Consider the following 23,212-nt stretch of genomic DNA (forward strand, 5'->3'; position numbering starts at 1 on the left):
GTCTTAAAAATGCTTGGCCATCTTGAGTAAATTCTAATCAGTTTTTATTGTTTTTGAGAACACCTGTCACATTTCCCCTTTATGTTGTGTGTATGAAGTGAAGTCAAAATTACCATATTTACCCGCAGAAGAGTCGCCCCTTTCGTATTGGTTGCACCTTCAATTTTGGGCAAAAAAATCTAACATTTTCACGGTAAGAGTCGCCCTCGAATATGAGTCGTGCCATAAAACTATCTCCAGTAGAATACAAATTAAGTCTTTGTGGTCAGTGTCATTGCTGTTGTAAGAAATGGCACTGATGTCTTTCGTCTTTCCCCTCTTCATCCTTTACAACCCTTACTTCCCCCCTCCCCCTTAATCATTGCACTATCTAACAAAAAATATAAAAGAAAGAATGCTATTTTTTTATACACATGTTTCCCTTCCCTGTCTTCCCCAAGAGACAAAAGACTGCAGGCTATTTCCTTGTCCTTTTTTTTTTGTCAGTTTCTCCAATAAAAACAAGCACGTCCTTTACAGCAGTTTTGTCTCGTGAATGAAATGTTGCAGTAGAAAGCGTAGGAAATCTCATGCAAAAAACGGTGTTCGGACACAGTTGCGTCACAATATAACCTGTCGAGGTAGACGTGATAATTGTGTACGTTGCCAGTCCACAACGTGAGAGTGAGTGAGAGCCATAAACACCGCTGTGGTCACACACACGCACTCTTTCCCTCTGTATGGCTGGTTTATTTTTAGATTCCCCCTCTTGCGGGGGAGCTTCACAGCTTGGCAGCAGATAACAGGACTCATTCAGCATTCCATCAGATTTGCTCCTACAGAAAACTTTTTATGTAAAGAAATGTAGGCTTATACCCCTTCACTTAATTTGTTTACTTTTACATAGATTTCATCAGAGACATTAAGAAAATACAGTTTTGAATAAAGACAATACATATTTTTTGTTTCATTTTTATTTACAACCAAAATATTTTCCAGGACTGTAACACATTGCATGGTCAATTTCTTGTTTGCAACACACGTCCTATCAGTACTTAAACCGAACAGACTCTTCTGATTGATTTCTGTGCAATTTTTGAACAAAAAAACAATGCAGTTTTCGTAAATGTTTTAATGATTGCAGGTTTTCCAACACTGCAGTCTTCACAACCACCACTGTCACTGTCACTTCAAAGACAATACAACATGAATGCTACCCACATAAGGAAAATTTCCAGTTCCTATTCTAACCATTTCATTGGTCAAGCTAGCAAAATTTTTAATAAAAAAATATAAGTCCTTCCATAGACATTTTTAGATATTTCTCTTAGGGGCCCACTAATTCTTGTTAATGAAAATCTGTGCGTATCAGGAGCGTACGCAGAATTACATTTTGCGTGGTCGGTCGGGGGAGGGGAGGGGACAGAACCACTTTGCTCGCTGTGCTTTTAAATTATTTCCAGTTTTGTTGGGAATGATTGATATTTCAGGATTTTGGGGGGAGGGGGTTATATCATCAACTATAAGGGTGATGCATATAAGTTTATAGTTTGTAACAATGTATTTATTCAAAGACATTGGGGTATAAACAGTGTGGGACATTTTTTTTTTTTACAAAGTTTTGCTTTTCCCCTCCCCGTCCCCTGCAAAAAAAAAGGGTTTGTGCCCAAAATGAAACTGCAGACATTTATAAATTTCTAAATCAACACTTCAAACAGGTTTATAACTGTTCACACATGGGGTCTTTCTTAATTTACTGTTGTATTAATATTCAATTTCACTCAATGGTCTGAATACAGACACAAATGTTATAAAATAGGGACATTTCTTTTTAAATTACTCAGCAACTTGGTCAGTATACACCCTTGTTGCAAACTGTTTCTAGACCGGTCACACTGATGGTCGTCGATTCACTCTCGTTGCCGTTTAGAGCATGGGTGAGGGGAAATGACGTGTGCTTTATGTCTACAACCAGCATGTACTTGCCCAGATGTTGGTTGCCTGTGTACAAAACTCCAAAAAGTTTATTTTTCGTATATTGTCCATTTCTGTCCACATCTAACATTTTTGCGGGGAGCTTGTATTATTGTAGGAAAAATTCACAGCTCCAGCCAGACATCGTGAACGTTGTCATTTGATCTGTTGGGTTGATCCAGAGCTTCTGTTTAGTTAGTCGCAGGTCCTGGGTTCAGTTCCAGAACATGGTGTGGCATTTTCCACTGTTGGAACATTTACTGCCCCGTGTCACTTCAGCCCAGTACTGAAGATGGTAAAATACAACCATTGCACAATCATCTTGCCTAGTCTGTTGTAGTCACGCCTCGGCCGTTTCCCCGTGGCAGTGGCTGGGATTCCAATCCATTCCTGTGCTGTTCAGTGAAGAAGACACAAATGTCCATGATCATTGGGGCTAGATCGTGCGACGTTTAGCCATGGCCCACCCTGGAGGCACGCAGGCATGGATCTACTGGGATAATCTGAGGTTAGCCTGTGCGCAGTTCTGGAGCTGGAGTAAAGGTCTAAAGTGTTCAGCATTCGAATAGCACAGTTTCGTGATAGTTACGATTTATAATGATATCAAATTTAAAAAAAGGCAGCTAGAATACTAATCTCAAGTGAAAAATAAACGGGTACTTGTAGATAGCAAACAATGGGAAGTAGAATTTCTTTTCAAAGGCATGTGGTTTTGACATTTTACTGATTTTACCATTTGCTGGCACCATGTTGTGCATAGTGCGTGGCAAGTAGAGACACTCACATGATTGACTTGTTCGCCGCGCAAGGAAACCACTCTGGAAGATAACCAATGGAGGATGGCTGTCGAAGGTCTTATCTCGCAGATTCGGGAAGTGATAAAATGAAGACATTGCCCTCCGTTACGGCGATCTTGGGCATTTGGGAAGAGTGCGAGCAGATGACGGCCTTCCAGGTCTCGGACAGGAACAGGTTCTGCACGATCTGCGACCACTGCGACCACTCGCAGATGGGGTTCCCCAAGAGGACGAGGTAGTCGAGCGAGGGCATGGTGAACCAGTGGTCGATCAGCGTGATGTTCCTCCAGTCGAGCCGAGCGTCGGCCCTCGGGAAGCTCACGTTGAGCAGGAAGAGGTGCGGTGTGCCGGAGAAGTGCCGGCCCGTCAGCCCCTGCAGAGCGTTGCCCCCCACTCCCAGGGACATCAGCTGGTCCAGGTTTGCGAGCAGGTCTCGCGGGAGCCCCCGCAAGCTCGTGTTGGTCAGCTCCAGGGTCTGCAGCGACGAGGGGAAGCGAAACCCCGTGGCCTCGGAGCCCGTCAGCGGGTTGTTGTCCAGGTAAAGGGTCAGCAGGGACTCCAAGTCGAGAACCAGATCATCCGGTCGAATGAAGTTGTCGTTCAGGTACAGATGTCTCAAACTATTTCCCGAGGGTAAAACTTGAGAGTCGAAAGATGTTAATTTGTTGAAATGTAGCGAAAGGAATGTGAGGAGACCCAAGTTTTGGAATGCACCTTCTTCCAGAAAGTACAATTGGTTATTATGCAGGAAGAGCTTTTCTAAATAAATTACATTCTGAAACACATGTTTGTTAATGCTAGTTAGGAGGTTGTGGTTCAGATACAAATGTATCAGGTTGACGGTGCTGGTAAATGTTTCATTATCAATTTTGTCCATACAGTTATGTGCTAAATTCAGGTTTTGAAGGCTTAGGTTGTGAATGGACACACTCCCATCTGTCGGAAGGCTTGCTTTGTAACCTAGTTCTGGTTTTTTCTGCATGGAAGAAATATCAATGATTTGTTCATGTTCATGTTTCAAAAGATCCTGTAAATTTCTTTTTGCAGAATAATTTAAACTGTCATGTGTATCCATGTTGGTGTAATCTTGTTCAAAAGATGAATAATCAGATGTTCCTATCATATTATTTTCTAAATTTAGCAATAACAACACAGGTAAATAAGATAAACATTTGTAGTCTAAGGATATTAAGAGATTATTACTTAAATCTATTACATTTAATTTTTTTAAAGACATAAACAATGTAGGATGAATGTAAACTAATTTATTATGGGATACATTTAAGTAATTTAATTGTGTTGTTATGAATAATTCACTATGAAGAAAATTAATTTCATTCTTTGAAAGATCTATTAATATTAAATTTGTTAAGTTCTTGAAAACGTGTCTTTCTATGTCCTTTATCTGATTTGACCTCAGCATTAAGTATTTAACCTCTGTGATTGTATTGAATGAGTAATTTGATACAATTGACATAAAACTATTTTGTATATTTAATTCAGTAATTGCAAAGGATTGCAGGAAGAATTCAAAGTTAATTTTAAATCCAGTGATTGTGACCGACTGAAGCGAGCTAAGATTTTCAAAGTGTGTCGCGTGGAGGGTCTTCTCGTCTGAGAGGCAGCCACAGGTGTCACGCAGAGACAGGTACTTCAGACTGTGTTTGTTGTTGAAGGTTTCAGCATGGAATATTGTTAGGTTCACAAAGTCAACAGATAATCCCTGTAATTTAAGCAAGGTCGTAAACACGTCTGGGGAATATGAAGATATCATGTTCCCATTCAACATGAGGTATTCAAGGTATTCCAACTCTTTGAAAAGGGATGCGTTGAGAGAAGTCAGGTAATTATTATTTATCCTAAGCAAGATCAGATTCTTCAATGCATGAAACACAGTTCCTGGTAGATGCTGCAAGCTGTTGAAAGATAAGTCTAAAGCTTCGAGTTCATAAGAATTGACAAAATAATTTGGTTCAATAATCATTATGTTGTTATGAGACAATAAAGAACAAGATGTGGAGGGTTTCATACTTGGTAAACTAGACAAAGACAAATACGTACAATCCATTGCGGATTCACAATAAAAACTATATCGAAAACGCATAAATTTCTGACCTAAATTTACTTTCTTGGTGTACACACAAGGATCATTATCTGAAACATTTGGACTCTCGTAATCTTCCATCTTATGTTCAGGTGTAATGTCATCTTCCTGTAAGTATGCTAAAGAATCTTCATGTGTAGAATTTCTTATTGAAGACATTTTGGAACCTGTGCCTTCACTGAGAGTTGGATAACATTTATGACACACCACATTTATACGCATGTCTGGATTGAAAACTGACATCAATTGTTGAGTGTAATATTCGCATGCAGGAGTGTCGACAATGCTGAGTTTTTTTAAAAATTGTAGCTGGAAGATTTCATTAAATAATGTAAGATTCCTCCAGTCCAATGCAGTGTGATCCAACGTCAGCATGACAATGTAGCGCTCTTGCTTGACGAACGAAACAGGTAGAAAAAGTCTTGCGTTGCCAGCTAAGTTTATAATTGCAAACTCTAAAGAATGTGAATCTCTGGTTGTGCTAAATTTAACTTCAGTAATGTTGTTGAATGCAAAATTAATGACATGAAAGAGTTTTTCCTCCGAACCACCCGCTTCAATAAAATCTAAAACGAAGCATGGCAGATCTGAAGTCGTACCTGTACATATTTTTGCCTCTGGAACGAGGAGAATATCATCTTGAAGATAGTAAATATCGGCCGGTATGTGACTTAAGTACACAGATTCTAAACTGTTGTAAGACATGTTGACGAAAACCATTCTAACTAGTTCTTGGAAAACATACCTTGATAGTTTACTGATGAAATTGTGACTCAAATCGACACTCATCAAGTCTTTCGAATTTGCAAAAAATGTTGGAGCAAGGTGCTTCAAATAATTGTTCGAGGCATTAAAATACCGCAGGTTGGTCAGATTTCGAAGTAAGTGCTCATGGACATAAATCAGGCAGTTTTCATCAACCCTCAGTTTCTCCAAATTTCGCAACTCTCCGAACGTGCACGAGTCAAGTTGCCAAATAGAATTGTTATTCAAGTGCAGAACCTGCAAGCTGGACAGTTCTTTGAAAACGTCGCAGTGCAAGCTGGACAGCGCGTTGCCTTCCAGGTTGAGGTACAGTAGGTCGGTCAAGTTCCACAGCACTTCCGGGTGCAGGGAGCGGATCGCGTTCCTCGACACATCGAGTTCCAGCAAGAGAGAGTTGTCGGAGAAGGTGTGCTGCTGCAAGGACGTGAGCCGGTTGTCGCCGAGGTACAGGAAGTGCAGCCCCGTCATGCCGAGGAGAGCGCGGGGGGAGATGCTGCCAACACGACTGTGCGAGAGGTCCAGGTATGAGGCGTGCGGGAGCCGAGTGCAGCCGAGGCAGTCGCCCGCCCGGAACTGGTCGTCGAGGTGGGAGAAGTGACTGCCGCTCAGGTCGAGGCCCCGGGTGTCACGGGGCAGGGCGGGCACCCGGTCGAGACCGCGGCCGCTGCAGTCGGCCACCACGAGGTCCCCGGCGTACTGCCGCCACGAGCAGTCCTCGGCCGCTCCCACCGCCATCGCGGCGAGGCACAGCAGGGCCCCCACGCTCCCTGCAACCAGACCGCGAGTACGAGTGTACTTAGTACATGTAACTACCCTGAGTATACCATGGTTCCGCACACTCCGTAATCCGGCTGCTCACGTCAGGTTGTTTCTGGTGGTTTCCGGCTGTTGCTTTGGCGATCAGGTCTGCGCTACCAGCACTTCTGGTTTGCTCAGAGTTATTCGTTACTTCAAGTTTTCATTTCAGTGCAGTGTTTCCAATTTTGTAGGTTACATTTCACGGGTAAATTTCCAAAATGATTTTTTTTCTTCCTAAAACATGTTTTAAATAATTACCATCGTACTACATATTTTTTTAAATTTTTTTTTTTTGTTTTCCCATTAAGACTATACTGACAGATAATCCAGCATGTCCGTGGCCCCAAATGAGCAGGAGTAAAGACCTTTCACTGTAGCAAATTACAATTACCTTCTAATCATAGTTATTACCATTTATACAGTAAACTGTCCAGCCTGTAGGCTGAGTGGTCGGGAGTTCTGGCTGCTGAGCCGAGCAACCCAGGTCAAGGATTTATCACTTGTGGGTGGTTTCATTGCTGGGTCCATGACCGGGTGATGTGCTGTACTTCACTGCCACACTGCAGAAGGCAGTGGTGCTCCATCAGGGAATCATCTCGCCTGGTATGCGTGTCACACAGTGGTCATCTCCCGGTAGGGATAGTTGAGGATCCCAACCCGTTCCGGGGCAGACCCACCCACCACCATCATAATCATCACAATTCAGTAGAGTCTCAATTGACCTGGCTCTATATTATCTGTATTTGCCTTTACCTGCAAACACTGTTTAACCATTTACTTGAGGACATAGAAAATGATCTAACCATTGTCGAAATATTAAAAATAATTCACCTGAAAGATGTAGTTTACTGCTTGAGCGAATCATGGCGTGTCGTGAAAGAATCTACATCAAAGAAAAGCTGCAAAAACATCTCGAAAAACGATACCACTGGGTCGACTGAAAACCAAGACAATGTTACTGTATCCGTGTTATCCGAGAAATTGCTTATCCAAAGCCGCAGCTGTCCACACTGACTCGGTTAATTGAGGCACTATTGTATTGACGTAAGTAAGGATTTACATGGTATGTTTGTAGTGGTGTCTGTAGTATGTATTTATTACCATGGGCGCCACCATGTGGACCCGGTGGAGACTTTTTCGTGGGCACGAACATCGTCCGTGTGAGAACGAGACTCAAGATCTGGCTTGCTCTTGATGTCCCACACACCTCGCCGTCCATACGTAGTTATACGTAGTCGAACAGATAGACATTTTATTATTGCGGCAGGAGTAGACGGATGGTTACACAAGATAAAACTTTAGCAGATAAACGGCCCTGCGGCATGAAAATTATTTACATCAAGTCCAAACCCCCCACGTGCTTGGACAAAGTCTTTTGCGTTTGTTTCCGAATCCCCTTAAATTGATTACTATTTAATTAGTTGAGCAGTCAGCCCCCTGAGGTGGACTCAGAGGAGGAAAGAGAGCAAGTACCCAGCATGATGAAGATCGGTAGAGATCACAAAGTTAAAAATCCTCTGAGTGTGAGAGGCGACCCACCTCGGGTTAAGGGTTGTTAGCGACTGGGCTGAGGGCTGCACCCAACGGCAGCAGCTCGGCATCTGTGCACCTTACAAAAGATTGTTAAATGTATCCACAATCATGCTATCAGCAAAAAAAAAGCGTGGCTACGTAAATGCCCTCGGCCAAATATTACATGAACTCTCGTAATAAATATCCAATCATATATTAATTATCAGGATTCAGCTGTCCTCTACTACACTTAAGGTGTGCTTATGTAATTTTTCTTATTAAGTTGATGCACTGCAGTTAATTAGTTGTGGGCACAGAAATTACAGGAATTATTGTTTTATTCAAACAGTCTACACTTAACCCTTTCCTGCCTAGAAATCTAAAAAAAATTGAATTTTGTAATTTTTATTTCATTTTTATATTTAAGTAGGCATAAAAGGAGACCATAATTTTTTTCCAAATTTTTTTATTTATATTTAATATATTTTTTAATGATGGGACTTTTAAGTCCTGAAAGGCATTTATCATATGTCAAGCTCAACGAACAAAAAAAAAAGGGCGCTCCAGACTGGTGCAGTGCTGCCGTATTAGTGCTGCAACCTCTCGGCTGTCAATCGAACTTCTTCGACAACTGGCAGAGCGGAGCTATACAGGGACCCGAGGTCCCGACAGGCGGCATGTGGTTTCAAACATGCACACACTATTTCTATGGGGCTTCAAACATTGTGGGACTCACAAGTCCCGCCAGGCAGCGAAGGGTTAAAGCCGGTTTGTACACCAAGCAGTATGCCTCTCATTCAAACTTGACATGTATGTTTCATGTATTTAATAACATTAATACATATGTACTTACAACTGGTTTTAACGAAATCATTAAACAATAGACTTAAGAACAAAGCATTACAATCAAAAATAACCAAAATATAAAATGTACAGTTTTCTGTAAATGGAGTTCTAAAAGATTACTATTTCCTGGGATTTTTGAGTGACAATTTTTCTAAATTAAATTTAAAAGAAAACTTAACTCATAAAAAATACTGGACCCCTCCACAAAATCCTGGAAATGTCTAGGGACACACGAGCCTGGTTCTTGGGCAACTGATAAACAACGAATAAACAAGGGTACCTAACTGATAAACATGGGTATATCCAAAATTCATAAACTCTTGTATGCCTTAAAGTGGTGTGGTGTGGTGCATTGAGTGATATTGTCAACGTTTGAAATCATGCTTCAAACCAAGAATTATTTAATATTTACTATAACCTGTACTTCGATGTTTTAATGATTTAATGTATTAAGAAATGAATTCCATCTTTGGTTGATTGAAAAAAAATAATTAGTAAAATAGTAATCTCTAAAGAACCTTTTTTTTTTTTTAAATAAATGTATGATTGGTACTTTTAGTTCAACAAATATTTTTTTCTTAGTTTATGAAATAGGTATTTTAAGGCACTTAAAATTTGGGCGTAATGGTTTTAAAATGTAAACTTTAGTGTAAGAAGTTGTTTTATCATAAATATGAATTTCCTATGCTCTTCATAATTGTTATAATTTTAACATACAAATTTAAAAGTGAAGCTAGTAAGTATTATTTGATAATTTACTCACTCAAATTTTTTATCATTATAAATTAACTTCATACACAATTACTTTTCAGCCTAATTTTTTTTTATCACTCAACAATGTGGATATGTTAATTTACTATCCTAATAACACTGCTTGCCTAAAAATTATCGGCCTCTTTAATTTGGTTATCAATAACGTAACAATTTTAACTTAGTTGCTTTTGAAACTATATTTTTATTCTACGTTGTTATAGAACGTTACCTTGTCTTGGGAGTTGCATTACTGTTGCGAACAAATTCTGTTCGAGACTCAATAAAACGAGTGATCAGCTTCTCTCTGCATGCAGCTATTTAACATACATATTATGTTAAGCAGCAAACATAGAGACCATACTTAGGAAACTGAAAAATCAACTTCCATTCATAATTTCACAAATATTTTTTTCATATAGTCACAGTTATATAAGTATTAAACACAGCAGACATTAACTTAACGCTTACATTTGCGAATGCACACTTTCACCATAACTTTCATAAGGCAGCTCTAGTGGCAGACTTACTTTTATCATTTTAGGTTTAACGAGTTTCCGTGCTTATCTTCAGTGGTTTGTTATGGTTATCAACCACAGATGTTTACAGGATGTTCGCAGTTATTTGGAAAGTAAGGAAGTGGTGGCAAGCACACAAAATCACAGACTCACGGCCAACGATAAGGCTTGACCAACTATTGTTAACTCCGAGGTCTGTTCCCTTTGTTTCTTGTCTGACGACAGTCCCAGCGTCAACTGCCTCTCGGACACCTCTTCCACAGTTAAAAAACAATAAATACAAATTGAAATATATAATAAAATTCGGTTGTAGCTAGATGCTTATTATAAGGATAAAATTATATGGTGAATAGCGATAAAAACAATAACACCATAAAGCATGTCAAACACCTCAGGACAGCGAAATGCAAGTTATTACACAATATAGCACATAAATGCAAGTTGTGTCATGGAATTAACAATTAAGTAGCATTTAACCAAAACTTAATTTATATCGTAAATTTAAATTCATAGGTGGTCTCTGTTTCCGGACCAAAAATTGTATCAAAGTGTATGGATCAGAAAAATTAATTTAATTTGTTAATTGTGCATTTTTAAAATCAAATTTAAATCATAAATGCTCACTAATTTATTTGTATTGTTCTGAATGTATGTTTTAGAACAATTTACTAAAAATAATTTTACTATATAAATGCACCATATAGTTTACCCTTATTTTAATGGCGTGAGAATTTACCTAACAGCTTTTATAAAAATAGAATCATTAAACACCAAATCCTCAGTTATAAAAATGAAATTACTAAAAATAAAACCATAAACTCTTGCCTTATCAATAAGCACCAATAGACCTTCAAGGGTCATTCATATTGGCTTTTATCACAAAACTGCAAACAAAATCAGCTAATGGAAAACATTTCTAATGTATGTACTGGCGACTACTTTAAAGGAATATGACAAATTATGAGCAACTAGGTTTTACCCAAATGGTTTGGCGCTCTCTATCATCTTGGACACCCCTTTTCAGGGGCCTGAATGCGTGACTACTTTTACCCTGCATTTCCTGTGTAGAACACTATTTACTTAAAAACTGCTCACATTACCCTGCAGTAGGAACAACAATAGTTTGAGTGTTTTTCCCCTTGTTTTGCAGGACTGTAGAAACAAGCGAGTCCATATACCCTCAGCTCGTAACATTACAAATACGTACACACACGTTACACAAACTCTGCATGTGGGAACCATATGCAGTTGCTGTAGCAAAAGGAAGAACAGGAGTTTAATTTCATGAGGTACATTTTTAGCGAACGACTTACTTGAAGTCTGATTACATTGCAACTAACACTTTTTGACTGCTGGGTGCTGAAGTTTCGTTGATGATGAACAACTTTAGGTATGATGCAAGTAACAGATGCCAAATCTCTTGTTCCTGGAGGCTCTACGATCTGTCTTCGTCTGGGCAGCAGACACCAGCGAAACTAAGAGGCAGGAGAAAAAAAACTAATTAATAATTACAGATATTTATTTCATGCATATAGGTATATACATAATTTACTGATGCAAATGACTAAAATGTGTATCACTCTGTATTGTGGTCAGCTATGTATGGTGTATGGTAGAGATGATTTGAGAATGTATTTGCATCTCTTCTAAGTTATGTTAAAGGTAATGTAATTTTTTGTTGTTTCTAATTAGATTTCTCTGATTTCCATTAATCATTTGAGTCTGTGTTTGATCTATATTGAGTGGTACGTACAAGTATATTTAACTAAAACTGTCTTTAAAAAAAACCTTTATCTCATTTGTTCATAGGCCTACAGTATTAATGGGAGCATTGAAGCAAACTTAAAACAAATATGAAAATTATCTTTGCACAACTATTCGGCCGAAAATATAATAATACCTACTATGAAAAATATTCAAATAAAAGAATAACATCTTTACAGTTCCTAAAATACACACACAATGAAAAAAAAAGAAAGAAAAAAAAACATTTGCAAAGTTTTTACACACTTTTCCAGAACTTTCCACATTTTCACTCAAACTTATTTTTTGCTCACTAGACACTATAGCTCTTCAAAAAAAAATACGTAAAAGATGCCAGGTTTATCAAGTTAGTTAGTTCGTAGAATAAAATTCCACAAAGCTCGTAATATTGTAGGTAGTCTAAGTTTTTAACATTTCGTAATGTAGGCATGCATGAGCAAAAATCATAGAGAGTTGCTCTGGTGCTTTCATTAACCCCGCATAACTGTCACATGACACTGCCCCACTGATACGCAGTACATACTGTGACCACACAGGCTCTTAAAGCCTGGAAAGTTATTTTCACTGCAGAAATAATTATGTTCAAAGGTATATAACGTGACTATGAACAACTGCAACAAAATGTAAAGTTATGTTTTGTAATGTCTTAACTAGTATTACCAGGTTTATGTACTACACAAAAAACATCTTCATCTTGGAGAGGTTTAAAAGTTAATTATCAAAGCCAAGACCTTATTTCAAACTCTGATGCTGAAATTCTTGTGGAAAATGCCTTGTCCTTAAGGCTGCCAGGCTGTCCCAAATGCACGCTGGCATGCCGACCCCTTCTCGTGGCACACTGCAACCCCTCTCAACCCCTTAACCCACACTCCTCGCTTCCCGGCTGTGCTCACCGCGCCTCGTGCTCGCACGGCGAGAACACACAAGTTTACGTGTCGGCAAGCGTGCAAGCAATCTTCCACCAAATTTATTTTAAAAACAAAACATAGTAAAAAATTAAAAATTTTAACCCGCTAATATAAAGTTACCAGGGAGACTGGTAACACTTTTTATTCACGTGGAATAGAACGAAAACAGTTTCCGTTGCACCGCGCCCAAGTCTGAAGTAAAACTGTTGTTCCAAATCGGTGTCACTCATTTTTAGAAGGCACTAGAAACAAATATGGTGAACCAAATAACTCCTGCGAGTTAACAATTGCACTGAAGGCGTATCGCGTGTTCACCTGCCGCCCTTCAAGTCCCGCGTCCCAGGTCTCGTTACATAGCTCCCAAGCCTGGTGGCCTGAAGAGGTCATGTCTCGTTCGGAAATAAAGTCTGTGCGTAGGGCATTGAGGAATGCGCGCCTCCAGTTTGCGGGAGCGCATCATTAGTCGTGTACCGAACTGCTCCCTGAAATGTTATGACGTCGGTACCGAGGAATGTGTGTTCGAACATACGTCATTACTCGCGCAGATGTTTCACGACAGTTTGGCGGTGGTATACTGGTGACTGTCTGCGACTGCTATCAGAAATATTTCGACAGAAATATTAAACATAGTTTTCCACAATTTTCAGAGTTAAAGTTTTGTTCCCTATTGTAATTGTATGAAATGTTAACACCTTTTAAACAAATTACGAGTTCTCTTGGAGGCTTTAAATCCCCGAAACTATCAAAGTAAACAGCTGTTTTTACCGCGTTTCGCGTATGCTGTCCAGTGAGTACTACCACTGTTACTTTTACCATCTAAGTTAACGATTGAAGATTCCCTAACGTTCTGTTTTGATGGAAGCCCGTCTGTGGTACCTGCCGATGCGGCAGAAGTGGCGCAGGTAGCGGGCCAGGTCCGGGGCGATGACGGGCCGCACGCAGTGGGGCAGGTGGCGGCAGTGACCGCTGCCGCTCTCCGGGGTGCGGCACTCCTGGAACGGCACGTCCTGCTGCGCACGGCACGGCCGCATGCGCAAGAGCACGCCAGTGCCACCGGAGTGCACTCACAGTGCAGACCAAGTGTCAGCACAAGGGTGAGGTTCCTGAGGTCCGGACCTCCCTTCCAGGGGTCGGGCCACAAGTGAAGACGGCCACTTGGCTGCAGCTTAAGCCCGCCGCACACGGTACAATATTCCTTAAAATATCGTAAGCTAGGAGTTGTACTGGCTCTAACACTAGTTTCTTCACTCGAATTCAAACTGGATACTAGCAGCTGTACGAGCTGGGCTACTGGTTTTGCGTAATAGACTGCGTCCTATTTTCGTTGCTTGCTGTGTTCCAATATTTAAGGAGTGGCCAATCAGAACTCACGAAAACAGCACGAGGGGTTGTTTACACTTTTAAGAGCGCATGTCGTGATAAACATGGACTGAAATAAGTGGAATAGTGACCAACTCCTCGTTTTAATAAATGCATACAAAGAAGAGCCTTGTTTGTATGCTGTAAAAAAATGTGAATTATCATAATAAAAATTTGTTGTGGAGAATATTCTCTTAACAAAACTAGTAAGGCAGCTAGAATCGTGTGCAGCAGAAACTTGTAGCGCACCTAGTGTTTCAGCTTGTAGCCTACACAGTACAGAAACCAGTAAGCATTCTAGTAAGCAAACTGGTAGAAAATATTGTACCGTGTGCGGTGGGCTTTACAGCGAGATCCTTAGCTGGCTACAATAATGGGTACTTACGTATTAACGCCGCCGCAGCTACAGATTTGGCTGTCAGAATAAATTGTGCTGCCATCTGCAATGTTTTCAATAATATTATCAAGAACGGTGGAGACAGTTCTATTAGGAACAGTGACAACAAACGAATTCCTACTAGTTTCTGAGAAATCCCAGTTTTTAGCTCACATTTCAATATCTGTGCATTGCCGCTGCCACTGCTATTAATGATTGTTTACCCACACAGGTTTTGTGTTTATTTTTTAATGAACTTTACTCAAAAAGTTGTGAATGGTCAATTAGGTAAGGTTAGCTACATTAAAACAAACTTTCAAACGTTGTGGACGGTTGGTTGGGTTAGTATAGCTACAGTGAAAATATTATAAAATATTTCATATGGTTGCTTAGGAATTACGAATTTATGATGTAGTTATCCTGACCTAATCAACCGTTCACATGATTTCACACGCATTAGCGCAACTTATGCTGCGGTGGTGTTAATACGTAAGTACCCAATAATGTACAGCCGGACATGCCTCTTACACAGAAGCAGCAGGAACTGTGATCACAAGTAGTCTCTGTTTAATGCCAGTTTGCACTTGTGCTACTGTAAGCATGTGTCATTCATACAAACTTTACACAAATGTTTCATGTATTTAATAACATATTGACGCCGACCGTCAATGCTCCTCTATGTCGCATAGACCGCTATGCCTCATCAACGTCTCGCAAAAGCGTGTGCACCGAACGCGCTCGTGCGCGCAGCAAAGTGTAGTTCGTGCGACGAGGCGAACGCCATGCAACGAGTGCTGCGCCGGCGGAAAGATCCAGCCGGGTGTGGCATATCCCTCCGCCGCACTACAACAAATTAATTTATGTATTTTTTTTCACAGGTTTTATTAAACATTATTTTTCATCAATTAATATTTCAGTCCCTGCAAAATCATGTTTTACTGTGCGATTTGTCCCGAACCTGACCGGTTCAGTTTCCCCCGAAATTCACACGTTTCCGCGGGAGGGCTGGCGGGGGAGGGGGGTCGCGTGCGGCGACACAGTCAGTGTAGTGATGGGCAGAACGGATCTTTTGACCGAATCGGTTCTTTTGGATCAGTTCCGTGAGATGATTCGTTCAGAACGATTCGTTCATCTCGGTCAATTCGTTCTTTTCTGTGTATGGGATCTGGCTCTTTTATCAGGTGTCGTAACTCGTTCATCCTTTAGAGTATTACGTACGTGTTTTTGTATTTGAATTTGAACATTGCTTTCCGTAGCCAGTGAATCACAGTTGCGTATATGAAACAAGATTATTTATATTTTATTAGTTTTTAAGTTACAAATATTAATATATATGCTATTTACACTCTAGTGACAGTAAAGTGTTTACATGTAGACCAACACATTTAGAGAAAAAAGACAAAAATTTAATACTACTGCAATTCAGTATGAAGAGAAACAAATGAAGTACATTAATTAACCCAAAAATGGTAAGTGTGAACATTTGTAGTTACTTTCCCTGTTATTTTTTAATTCATACGGTTTTTTTTTGTTTTTTTAGTTTTTTATTTCCAAATTTGTGTATGTGAATGTGAAAAAGCAATTTTAAACCACTACTTAACAGTTGACATTTTCAGGTATAGATACTTTTCATGTTACCCTATTTTATTTGATCAGTTATCGTTTGCTCTTGTGAACATGCGCACGCTGTGATTACTAATTCTTCAGACTCCTGACGTCATGAATCATTTTACGAACGAATCAGACCGGGCGCGTGGCCGGTTCTCTCATCTCGTTCTCTCGTTCTCTCCGCGTTTTCGTTCTTCCGAATCTTTCAAGGTACCGGCTCTCAAAGAGCCGGTTCTTTACATCGTGAACGAATCGCAAGATTTCGTTCTCTCAAAGATTCGTTCTTTTTGAACGAATCGTTAACGAACGACCCATCACTAAGTCAGTGTCCTTCAGGAGCTCCGACGGGCTGGCAGCCTGCGCGCAACGCGGAACCATCAACCTTTGCTTTCACCAACATGTAGTTTTCAATAGTGTAATATTTTCTTAAACTTTTACGTACAGTTCCGTGGTCGGCCTCAATCTACCATGAGGTATTTAACTTAATTAAATCAGTGATCCAAGATGAGTGTTCTACGTAATACATAAGTACTGTGGGAAGTTTACGAGACTTTACGTCGGCGCTTCACGCCTAACTTAGCTACCAGCTACTTAGTTTTAGCTCGCACGGGGCAGCCAGCAGGCGACACGTGCCATCGAACGTACTAACGAATCAGTCTCTGGGACACATCTAGGTATCACGTAGAGTCGCCGGAGACACGGGCCTACGTGCCACTAGCCCAGTTTATTAAGTGTTATGTAGTAGTGAAATATTTGTTCGTCAAAGTGTAATCTGTCATGTTAGAGTTTAGGTATCACCGCTGCACGGCATCATGCCGCCAAATGTACTAACGAATCAGTCCCTGGGACACATCTAGGTATCACGTAGAGTCGCCGGAGACACAGGCTTACGTGCCACTAGCCCAGTTTATTAAGTGTTAGGTAGTAGTGAAGTGTATTGTTCGTCAAGAGATCGTTCGTCATGTTAGAGTGTATTTTTGTAACTGTCGCATCACGTGTACAAGTCCGCCCCTCACGCGCATTAAAATCGTGAGCCGCCACTGAGGAAGTGGGCTGCGCGTGTGACTAGTCGCGTCGGGCAAACCGTTACGGCCAGAACGGGCAGCACCATGTATTGGGCTGTGCTGTATTAAATTCACCAAATATCGTCAGAAACTTTGTGTTATTATTCAGGGGTCCCGAGTGGCCATAACAGCTCGGGGGGCCCTACTGCATTAACCCCTACCTCTAGCCACAAGGCCGGACCTCCCTGAGATCACGAACCCGAGCAAAAATCACGTCTAAATAGTCAGAGGTAGCGGGGACGGCGTCAATATATACCTATATTTATTTTTATATTTTTGAATTGGTTTAACAAATTCATCAAACAATTGAATTAATAATAATTCAAAACAAAAACTTAAAAATGTACAGTTTTCGTTTCTCAAGCATAATAATTAATTAAATTTATATGTGTAAACATTGAAATTCTACTGTTCCATGAGATTTTAGTGTGTCAGTCAATTATCTTTTAAAATTGAACTGTAAAAAAACTTACTCATAAAAAACCAATTAGTGGTAACACTGGACCTCCTTCACGGAATCCTGGCTATGCCACTGGAGGGGCGGGTAGGGGAGGGGAATGCATGACATGGGGCGTGGCCAAGGAGGTAGAGAAATCTCCTTGGGCACTGAATTTTTCTTCGATAGCCATTACACGTCCGTTTGATTATTATATTTCCTGTATTTAACTCCACTTATTCTGTACCGTAATGGTTTTCACAATCATCGTCATTACAGTGATAAATGATTTTTAGAATGAAATAGTGCGTAATTGGCAATATTTGTGTCTGCAGGGCTGTGCCTACTGTTTAGCTTGGCCGATTTGTTCATAGCAACGTGTTCACTTAGAACTGTAGATTTCAGCTCGCAAGACTTTGGCTTACACTTTAGTCGAAACAAGTACATACCTACCTGAAGAAAAACATACATTTGCAAAGAAACTAGCAACTTTATGTTCATGTGTCCAATTACAGGTACTAGCCCATAAGGACGTCTTTAAGGGGTGGTGCAGGAAGTACCAGCTCTCTCTTCACGAATAAAATTGAACTTTCTAGTTAGTTCAACAAAAAAAAAAATTTGAAACAAAACCTTTACTATTGTAAAAATGTAACTTCAAGGTTAAAAAATTTGCATGGATAACTTAACTGGAAAATAAAAATGTAATTGTTTATAAGTGGGCAAGTGATTGGAGCAATAACTTTTATAATAACTCAACTAATGTAGAGCAGGAAATATCTACAATAAATATTTTGTGCCTTTGCCTTGAATTGGTTTAAATTTGCACGGCCTGCCCACGTGTTCTTGTGTTTCTGTCCATTTTTCACTTTGTATGAAATTAGACCATCAATCAGTTGGTGTTTCGACAGGTAACTATCTGCCTTCAATGCCACAGCAAGCAATAGTGTCCATTACCCATCACAAAAGCCTGTAATGAAGAGTAGTTTCATATTTCAAGGTCAGTTAATGGTTATTTACATTGCTTTAAACGTTTAGACTTACGCTTAATGGTTGAATAGTAATTAGTTTCTAATCTAATGCACTGTTGTTTACATGGGTTTTATTTTTTTATTGGTAAATCATAGTTTTGTTCTAATTATATTTCACATAAGTATCTACAGTTTTTCCAGTACGAAATCGTAGAAACACTTTTGTATGCATTCATTAAAAAAAATTTGATTTAATTAATAATCTATTAGTGACTTTAATGAGAGCTATTCACTTATTCTTAGTATTTTCTTAAACTGTTTATTAATAATATTTTTAGTTTTAATGTTTTAATTAATAGTAAGAGTGATAAATAGTATTTTTATGTGGTTAGGTGCTAAGGCTTGGTCCCACAGGATGAGTTGGTTACTTAATTTTCTTGTCGATTTTATTAATTAACGGAGGTTTCCTCTAAATTTATTCCAATAGCTCTGTTGTATTAGCAGTTAGCTCACTAATTTACTAACTAGATATTTACTAAATGTTATCTTCGAGCCGTGAAAGGTCACCCAGGACACAGACGAGAATTTTTATTTGATAATTTTTAGTAAATATCCGATGAGAAAATGTAAGACGAAACGTAACACTTAGGTGCACTATCGTAACAAATTTACAGTAAAAACCTTCAAATAATAGCACAGCAGAGTACCAATTAAGCAATTACCGAGTTAAGAGTGTATCGCGGCAACCTCGGATAAGCGAAATCTCAGACAACACCAGTATAATTCAAAAATCTTGGTTTTCAATTGGCCCGGTGGTCTCATTTTCAGGTGTGACAGTTTTTCCCACGTTCTGTTCAGTGTAAATCATTTCATGTAACTTCACGATTCGCTTGACCATGAACTGAATTAATTAGGCTAATTTTATTTAGTAATGTTTGCAGGCTTTCACGGCCATTGTATGAGGTAGCTAGGTGTCTGGGTTGTAGCCGCCTCCTCGGCGAATAATTCACCAACAATTTTATTTAGGTCCTCGAGTAAATGTTTCAACAGTTTTTGCCAGGAATGGCTTCTTAGGTGGAGGTGGACTCGAATTAAAAAAAGGAACCTGGGTTCCTTGTTGTGCAATCATTAGTTTTTGATTATATTTATTTAATTTTTATTATTTTTGATTTTATTTTTGATTTTATTTTTATTTTTGGTTTTAGTATTAATTTTAATTAATTTTTTTTATTATAGTTTATTTGTACTGTTAAGGTTTTTTTTTTTTTTAAGTATAATTTGTTTTTTACCTTTTGTATCAGGGTATATTTAATTTATTTTTCTCCAAGATGAAGGGAACCTGGGTCAGTTGAAGCTCGACTGTGACCAGTTAATTATCAAAGCAGAGATATTACTTCAAACTTTGATGCTGAAATTCTTGTGGAAAATGCGTGAGGGACCGAGCCTCGGCCGGTCGAGCGAACGAGTAGATAAGGAGCCGCGCGTTACCTCGGCCGCGCCCAGCTCCAGCACCTCGACCGTGCCGTTGTCGCCAGTGGGCAGCGCCACGTGGGAGCCGTCCGTGACGAGCGCCAGCCACTGCAGGTCCTCCAGCGAGCAGCCCTCGGCCCCCGCTGCGCACAGACACCCCACACGCCCGCGTCACCACGCCGTGCTCTGCCGACCAGCATCCGCTCCAACCCGGCGCGCTCTCGGCTGACTTCACGTGTTTTGTCTGCTCTACCCAGCTGCAGGAACCAGGGTGTCGAGGAGAGCAACTGTGCGGGAGGGGGTGGGGGCAGATCCCCGGGGCCCGGTTCAGTTCTGAGATACATATTTTTTTAACGCATGAGTAGGGCCATGTGATTTTCGCGAAAAGATTTTCCGACCAGCTGTGTGCTAAAACTATATAGCATTTTCTGTGTCTCGTGGTTGGCTGGGTATATTCCAGGTGCATGTCTACTGTCGGCGCACCAATCACAGCCACCCGGTGCGGAAGCCAAACTCGTCCTGAATGGCCCGGCCAGACAGGGCGATGGCTTCTCTCGCAGACGGCCACCAATCACAAGGGAACAATGGCATACCTTGTTGCAGTCTAACGAGCGAGCAGATTATTTCGCGAAAAACGCATGCCCCTATGCATGAGTTTACACTTAGAGTAGGACGAAATCATAAGAATTCCTACGGAATTCGGTTCGAAACCTTACAAGTTAAGCGAAACACGGCAGGTGGAAACCCAGGGAATGAACTTCCAGCGAGTGATGGTAATACAGTCATTCACAAACTGTAGTTTACGAGTTTGTGCATGAGCTTTTGCAGGTAGCCGATAACATCTAGCATACGTCTGGGAACGGTATTTGATGCACAACAGAAAATGAATTTCTTACACGACAGAACTTCGATAAATTTTGCCGTAAGTAAAAAAAATAGTGATGTAAAAATGCAAAAACTCAAAATAACTCTAAGTTGAGCTTCAATGTTAATAGTGACTTTTTTTACCGTATGAATATAAAATTAATTTTTTTTTTTAAATGAATATACAAAAGAATAAAAGTGGCAGGATGGTACTAATCTGTAGGACAAAACAAGAAACACCACAGACTAGAAAACCAACAGAGTATGTAGCAATCAAACAAATTAAAGAAACAAACAAAAAAAGCATAAAAAACTTGGTGGGTTTCGGTTTCGCAACACAGCTTTGAAAGGCACTCTGCTGCTCAGTAGTCTCTTGTTTCCTCCTCTATTGGTTCGACCCTTCAGCAGGCCTCGGAGGAAAACTAAGGTTCCGGTGGCATATCACTTTGTCGTCCCCGTCTATAATAATTTTTGTACACCTTTCAAAACCACACAATAAAAAAAATGGGGGAGGGGGGCGGGGATATGGTCTGTAAAGTCAGTTTACGGACAATAATTTTACGTGATAACGTCAGAAAACATTGATGAAAAATTGCATATTTTTTAATTTTCAAATATTATTTACAGTTTTTGCAAATTTAATTTAAATAATTTGTTTAAATATAATCACGAACAATAATTAGTTAAAAAGCCCGCCTTAACCTGTTTGATATTGTAGAAGATTTTCTCGCACGGTGGTTGACCGGTTCTTGCACGCTCGGCTCAGGCGGAACGTGACAATTTTTTGTGCGTGCAGCCGGCGTTCATCGATTTATAAGATGTTATCACGTCAAAAATTTCAGAGAATTAATAACGTATATGTACTACATATTGGCAACATTGCGTGCATTACATTGATGGAGACTATGAACTGTGTGTTTTGGGGGAAAAGATTTTATGGTCAATTTGACAGATTATGTATAGTTTTGTTAAATACATAGCCTATTATTTTTAGGCTAATATCAAATTTAATAAACTTGATAAACAGTTGCCTACAATCTACGTTTTGTACTCTTCACAACAGAAATGTTTTAATTTCTAGATTAATTTTCATCTTAGTACGTAAATAAGATAAAAACTAATTGTTTTATACCCCTAAAAACTTAGTTTCAAATAATCAATATTATTCTTATTCTTATGTTCTGTATTTCAAACAGTCTCGAAAAACTTTCATAATTATTTCCGTAATAATCCGCATATAAATTTTATTTTGAATGGTTATGTTTTATTCTATGCTACTTTAAGTATTACTTGTAATTGTGACTGTTTGTTTGTCTTAGTATTTCTGTTATTTTAGTTGAGTTTTTTTTTGTGTCAATATTGTGGTCAATGCACGTATGTGGTAAAAGCTGCCTGCGGAATCTGGCCAACTGCGGTGGTGCCTACCTGTGGTGGTGCTTCCGTTCAGGTGGCGCCTGCCTGCTCTCGGTGTCTACCAGGCGGTAGAGCCCACACTCGCTGTGACTACAGTGTCTTTGTAGTTGGTATGTATGTGTCATGCCTAGAGCCACGGAATTTTCGCGAATTTATTTAGTCGCAAGCTAGAATGCAAACCTCCACAATGTCGCACTATGTTCATGATTGGACCGCAGTTATTTGGACACGCCCCTCTACGACCGTGAGCCAAAGATGTCCAGCTAGGAGAGAGTAAGCGAATCAGGTAGTGCCAAATAACAAGGATAAAAATGTTCTCGCTAAGAAATCAACCAATGGGAAAGTAAACATGGGTCGAGCATACCTATAACTTTGAATTCTATCCTGAGGCCAGAGGAATACGCGAAATTTCCGGGACTCTAGTCATGCCCATCATGAAAGTCCCTGACTGCTTGTGTGCATGTGCCAAATAAAATAAATATTTTTGTTTAATATATTTATGTTATCTTGCGAGGTTGAGTGATGGATAGGGAAAGAAATATTCGGTTGGACAGAAAAAAACAAGGAACACTCAGGAGAAACATCTAGAGTAAGAGTGATCCCACACTCTTAACTCGAGATGATTTTCCCTGAATGTTCCTCGTTTTTCACGTTCCCCGACGTAGGAACATCCGACTCTGACACCGCTAGGAAACCCGAGGCGTCAGCTACGCCCCAGCAAGCGGAACCACTCGGGCAGATCGCCACGAGGCTCGGTGTGGGATCACCTTGGTTCCAGCTGGCAAGTCCGCCCGGCTCGTCGTCGTCTGCTCCAGGGGCCTCCGCGAGGGGCGCCACCAGCGGCCAGCCCGCGCCCGCCTTGCTGGCCCCTGCACCGCGACACAGACTGCACTCGCGTGACTGGGCCGCGAGGGAAGCCACCAAACATAACTTACAGCG

At 40.2% G+C, this 23,212-nt stretch overlaps 2 protein-coding genes across 12 annotated transcripts in view; both read right to left on the reverse strand.

Annotated features, from left to right (window-relative positions):
• Window positions 1-935: 935 nt before the first annotated feature.
• On the reverse strand, window positions 936-11,451 carry LOC134532077 (uncharacterized). Of its 5 annotated transcripts, XM_063368278.1 has the most exons (3): window positions 9,758-9,835; window positions 6,479-6,651; window positions 936-6,386 (listed from the first exon to the last, which is right to left on the reverse strand). In XM_063368278.1, the coding sequence occupies exon 3, from the start codon at window positions 6,352-6,354 to the stop codon at window positions 2,809-2,811; it is 3,546 nt and encodes a 1,181-aa protein (XP_063224348.1). In that variant the 5' UTR covers window positions 6,355-6,386; window positions 6,479-6,651; window positions 9,758-9,835; the 3' UTR covers window positions 936-2,808. The 5 variants fall into 5 exon arrangements, with proteins under 5 accessions (XP_063224348.1, XP_063224350.1, XP_063224351.1 ...); XM_063368280.1 differs by lacking the exons at window positions 6,479-6,651; window positions 9,758-9,835 and adding an exon at window positions 11,384-11,451; XM_063368281.1 differs by lacking the exons at window positions 6,479-6,651; window positions 9,758-9,835 and adding an exon at window positions 11,357-11,426.
• Window positions 11,395-23,212, reverse strand: part of LOC134532078 (inter-alpha-trypsin inhibitor heavy chain H4-like) — a 60,026-nt gene continuing 48,208 nt past the window's right edge. For 5 of the 7 annotated variants that reach the window (XM_063368282.1, XM_063368285.1, XM_063368287.1 and 2 more), the window contains exons 13-16: window positions 23,041-23,142; window positions 20,015-20,139; window positions 13,596-13,725; window positions 11,409-11,518 (exon numbers count right to left, since the gene is read on the reverse strand). In XM_063368282.1, the coding sequence (XP_063224352.1) occupies window positions 11,430-11,518; window positions 13,596-13,725; window positions 20,015-20,139; window positions 23,041-23,142 (446 nt within the window). In that variant the 3' untranslated portion in view covers window positions 11,409-11,429. Of the gene's footprint in view, window positions 11,519-13,591; window positions 13,726-20,014; window positions 20,140-23,040; window positions 23,143-23,212 lie in introns of all 7 variants that reach the window. The other 2 variants (XM_063368286.1, XM_063368283.1) reach the window with 2 other exon arrangements.

This window comes from Bacillus rossius, chromosome 5 (assembly GCF_032445375.1).
Source record: "Bacillus rossius redtenbacheri isolate Brsri chromosome 5, Brsri_v3, whole genome shotgun sequence".
Lineage (NCBI taxonomy): Eukaryota > Metazoa > Arthropoda > Insecta > Phasmatodea > Bacillidae > Bacillus > Bacillus rossius.

What these genes read in the sequence shown, in the direction of transcription:
- LOC134532077 (XM_063368276.1), bottom strand. Translation starts at nt 10,030, where the DNA reads ATGAAAGTTATGGTGAAAGTGTGCATTCGCAAAT. An exon ending in GAAAGTGTGCATTCGCAAAT is followed by an intron (nt 6,387 to 9,996) that starts GTAAGCGTTAAG and finishes GTCTGGTTGCAG; the next exon opens with GGAGCGTGGGGGCCCTGCTG.